At 42.8% G+C, this 4,263-nt stretch overlaps 1 protein-coding gene across 1 annotated transcript; it reads right to left on the reverse strand.

Moving 5' to 3' along the window:
- Positions 1–1,749: 1,749 nt before the first annotated feature.
- On the reverse strand, positions 1,750–2,043 carry LOC106535765 (uncharacterized; the record flags this gene model as incomplete). Its single annotated transcript, XM_014032840.1, is given in 1 exon segment — positions 1,750–2,043. A coding segment is annotated over 1 exon segment (294 nt), but the record flags the coding sequence as incomplete, so codon positions are not given.
- Positions 2,044–4,263: the final 2,220 nt, after the last annotated feature.

Below are 4,263 nucleotides of genomic sequence, written 5' to 3' on the forward strand. Positions count from 1 at the left end.
ATATCATTAACAACACAAATGAAACTAAACAATAACCCAGAAGGCTGATAATCAATAACAACAAACACTCTTACCATGTAGGGCAATGGTTAAACTTTAAATAAAGGTGTACTTCTTCATATTTTTAAGGCAAGTTGATAATTTTCAGGCGGCAAAGAACACTTCCTGTCTTTCTGACGTCATTTCCTGTTTCTAAAATAGCCCTTCAAAATAAAAGAAAAATGATTTATAGAGCCACCTAGTGGCGTGGAAGGAGTGAATCCAACATCCTGGCCCCGATGACCACTGGAGATGGTCATCCAAATGAAAATGGTGAACMACTATACTTAAGTGACAWCTTTAACAACTAGCTGGCTTTAACTTTGACATACTACACAAACATYTTACATCACATATGAATCAAATACTATRAGAATCAGAAAAGTGAATGAACTTTGATTAGTCAGAGAGTTTACAATAATATTGAACATAAAATTATGTGGAAAACACATGCCGAAGGTCCGAGAGTCTACTCATCCATGAAGTAATCCATTGCTGAAGCGTACTGGTGCTAACTTTCTGAAGTTTTCATCTTTCTGTGGACTGGTGAACTGTGAGCGCTGTACGTAGTCTGTGAGTGCAATCTCTGCTTGTTTCATGTCATTCAATGTTATAGGTGCACATAGTTTGGTTTCTGTTTTCTTCAAAAGTGTCTTCTTTGCTCATAAGATCAATACAATGACTCGTTTAAGTTTGAACCAGGAAGAATATCCCTGGATGAAACAATCAATTGTTGATTGAACGGTGACTTTTGATGAGGTTGAGTATGTCTGACTCGATTTCTTTACCTCCGCTTCTGGAGGTAAGCTTCCTAGTTCAGGCTGACGAGGCCAAAACTCTTCTTCCTGCCAAAGGAAAGCAGGGCCTTTGAGCCAGCATTCATTGCTTGTGAGCTCTTCAGCTGATAGTCCCCTAGAAWCATCATCTGCGGGGTTCAGTTCTGTGCAGACGTGCTGCRATTGCAAGGGTACAGAGACTTCACGTATCTGTGASATTCTGTTTGCAACAAATGTTTGACACCTTTTATCCTCGTTTCTGATGTAATGTAGCACAATGGTGCTATCAGTCCAGAAGACAGAGTCCAGCAGGGGTAGCTCAAAGCTTTGGTGGCTTTTCTGATCGATCTGTACTGCAACCACTGCGGCTGCCAGTTCTAGCCTTGGTATGGTMWTTGGTTTGACAGGAGCCAGCCGGTTCCTTGAGAGGATGATATTACAGTAGATGTTGTTATGGCTAACCACTCTCAGATYGCATACAGCACCATATCCCAACTCAGAAGCATCACTGAAGTGATGAAGTTGCATGGTGACTGAAGATGAAGTGTATGCTTTRGGCCTGAYACATCTGGGCACTCGTAGCTGGCAGAGTTTTAGCAGGTCATTTAGCCACCGGCCCCATTGCTCATCTATCTCACTTGGGATAGTTTCATCCCAGCSTAGTTTCATGCGACATAGAGCCTGGAACAGTGCTTTTCCCCATAGAATGAATGGGCCAACCAAACCCAGGGGGTCATAAACTGAGCTTATTGTGCTTAACATACCTCTTTTGGTGTTAGGTTGGTCCTTGACATTGACGCTGAAGGTAAGACAGTCACTTGTTATGTCCCATAACACCCCAAGAGCTCTCTCCATTGACGGATCTRGATCCAGGTCCAGTGATGGTGCTCGATTAGCATGTTCCTCCTCCTGGATGGACTTCAGAACCTTGGGAGAATTGCTGGTCCATTTTGTCAAATGAAATCCTCCCTGCTTYAGAAGGTCAGTCAGCTGCTCAAATAGGTGGATGGCTTGTTGGGGTGAGTTGGAGGATTTCAAGCAATCGTCCACATAGAAATTTCTTTCAACAGTGGAGACAGTGTCTGTGTTGTACAGATGTGCATGGTCTGATGCACACTTTCTTAATGCAAAACTTGCTGCACWTGGTGACCACACTCCACCAAAGAGGTGGGACGTCATCCGGTAAGTAACTATCTCATTCTTTGGATCATGGTCCTTCCACCACAAGTGGACTAATTTGTGCTAGCTGTCACATTAAATCTGCTTTCAAACTGTTGGAGTCAGCTGTGTCTGTTAGCAAAGTATCATATGAACCATCTGACAGATTGTAATGAAACACCAAGAAAGTCACTGCTACATCTGCAGCTGATGTTTCTAACTCAAGCCTGTTCAAGATGGCCGCCCCAGCTAGCAGATACAGAAATGGCTGTAGCTCAGTGAATCAGATGTGGTCGTACTCTGAGCACAACCAAGCTTTGTAAGATTTCACAATGTTGCATGTGAGGGAGCGCAGGGCTGGTCCTAACCGATTTATTGCCCCAGGCAAGATTTCAGGTCCCCCCCCCCCGCCTTCTGCAATTTAATCTCACTGCCAATTAACACACATTCACACACACAATTAAATAGTTGTCTGTAATTTTATTGTCTTAAAACCAGATTATCCAATTAAAATAACACCTCAATACACCTCATGTAGTAAGAAGCAGCTGATAAACCCACAGATCAGGTTTCCTTCATGAACCTGAGGAACCAGTGATTCTACAGATTAAAGGTGTATTTAAACAGGAAGTTCTCTGGTCCGCTTCCTTGGTCTGGACCAAAGGACTTTATTTTTTTCCTGTAGTGCAGTTTGCATTCACATTGTGTGTTTTTTTTTGTAAGTGGACTCTAATTTAACAAATCAACACAGGTGATGGTCTTTGCTCCCATTGGACAGAAATGATTGGGGCYGGACAGAGCACAGAGCAGGAAATACAGATGGTGTTAATACATCCAATACATTTATAATCCCAAGAGCAGCTCATTTAAAAACACTTTCATGATGATATTCTTCRAACTGGTCATTGATCCAAAAGAGATGAGATGCTCCATGTTCCCTGATCCACAACGGCTCTTTGTTTTTAGTGTTAGCATTAGCAACACTGAAGGGCTAATGTTAGTGATGATGTCTTGTGAAGTKCAAAGGCACGTTTCCTGTAGTTGAAGTTTGAGGCCGGTCTGTCTTCACTTCAGAAGCAAACCACACCAGAGCTGGTTTGGAAGTGGACTGAGACCACCTCTAAAACAGGTCTCGGTCRGGTTGTTTGGAGCATCATGAGTGTATTCACACTGTGTAAAAAGGTTTGGACCAACGGAGYAAACAAACTCTGGTCCATTTAAAGTGGATCAAAAATGTGTGAATACACAGGTGTGAATACACTCTAAATCAAACATAATCTGATAAAAGTTATAAAAAATATTCKTTCATCTCCCATTTGTGGCGTGGCTGGTGCCCCCCTAGATTGATGGCGCCCTTACAGTTTGCCTACTCTGCCTATGCCACTCGTTGGCCCTGATGGGGCGTAACATCATTTACAAAGTTTAACAAAAATGGCTACAACTCATTTGTTTCACATCATCAGATGATTTTAGATGAAAACACTGGCATGAATCAGATATTAAGCCTTTAATTAGTCAAGTTCTTTGAACCAACTTTATTAACATGAGGAGGAAGAGCTGGGTCCAAAACYGTCAAAGTCTCTGTCAGGGTTCAGTCACTGACTGACTCACTTCACCTGCAATTAGACAGATTGACAGCAGAATATCTGCTTCAGCTAAATGGGTGCTTTTATATAACTGAGAGGAGAAAAAACCTTTTTATTCTTGTAGAATAAACAAAGATCAACAGTTTGTCTTCCTTTCTTACCTGCTACCATTAGCCTTATTGATTCCACTCACTTTCAAATGCAGCCGCCTCACACAGTTCTTTGTGTGTGTGAGTATGTTTTGTTTAAACTCAAACAGAAAACATGGAAGAGGTGAAGCAGAAGAAGGTGTAGGGAACAGAACACAGAGCTCTGGGAGACGCAGCACAACTTGTAGACTTGGTCAATTAGAAGCGACTCCTCCAGCTTTGAGCCGCAGTCGGCCAGCAGCTCCACCACACACAACCTGTTTACAGCAGCCGTGTCAACCGCAGCTTACATGCAGACACCTGAGATCACAGGTTTGACAAACACTCACATTACACACACCTGCACACCACAACACACGAGAAACACAACGACACAGATGTGAGCATGTAGAGAGGAGAGGAGGGGMTGAGTGCTCCTGTATAATTATCAGGGAAGTCTCCTGATGTGGAACCTTTGCTGTTCTCACAATGAACCTGTTTACTGTTGCAAACCATCAAACACCTGCCAAACACACACACACACACACACACACACACACACACACACACACACAC

The sequence above is a fragment of the Austrofundulus limnaeus genome, unplaced genomic scaffold, assembly GCF_001266775.1.
Source record: "Austrofundulus limnaeus strain Quisiro unplaced genomic scaffold, Austrofundulus_limnaeus-1.0 Scaffold1554, whole genome shotgun sequence".
NCBI lineage: Eukaryota > Metazoa > Chordata > Actinopteri > Cyprinodontiformes > Rivulidae > Austrofundulus > Austrofundulus limnaeus.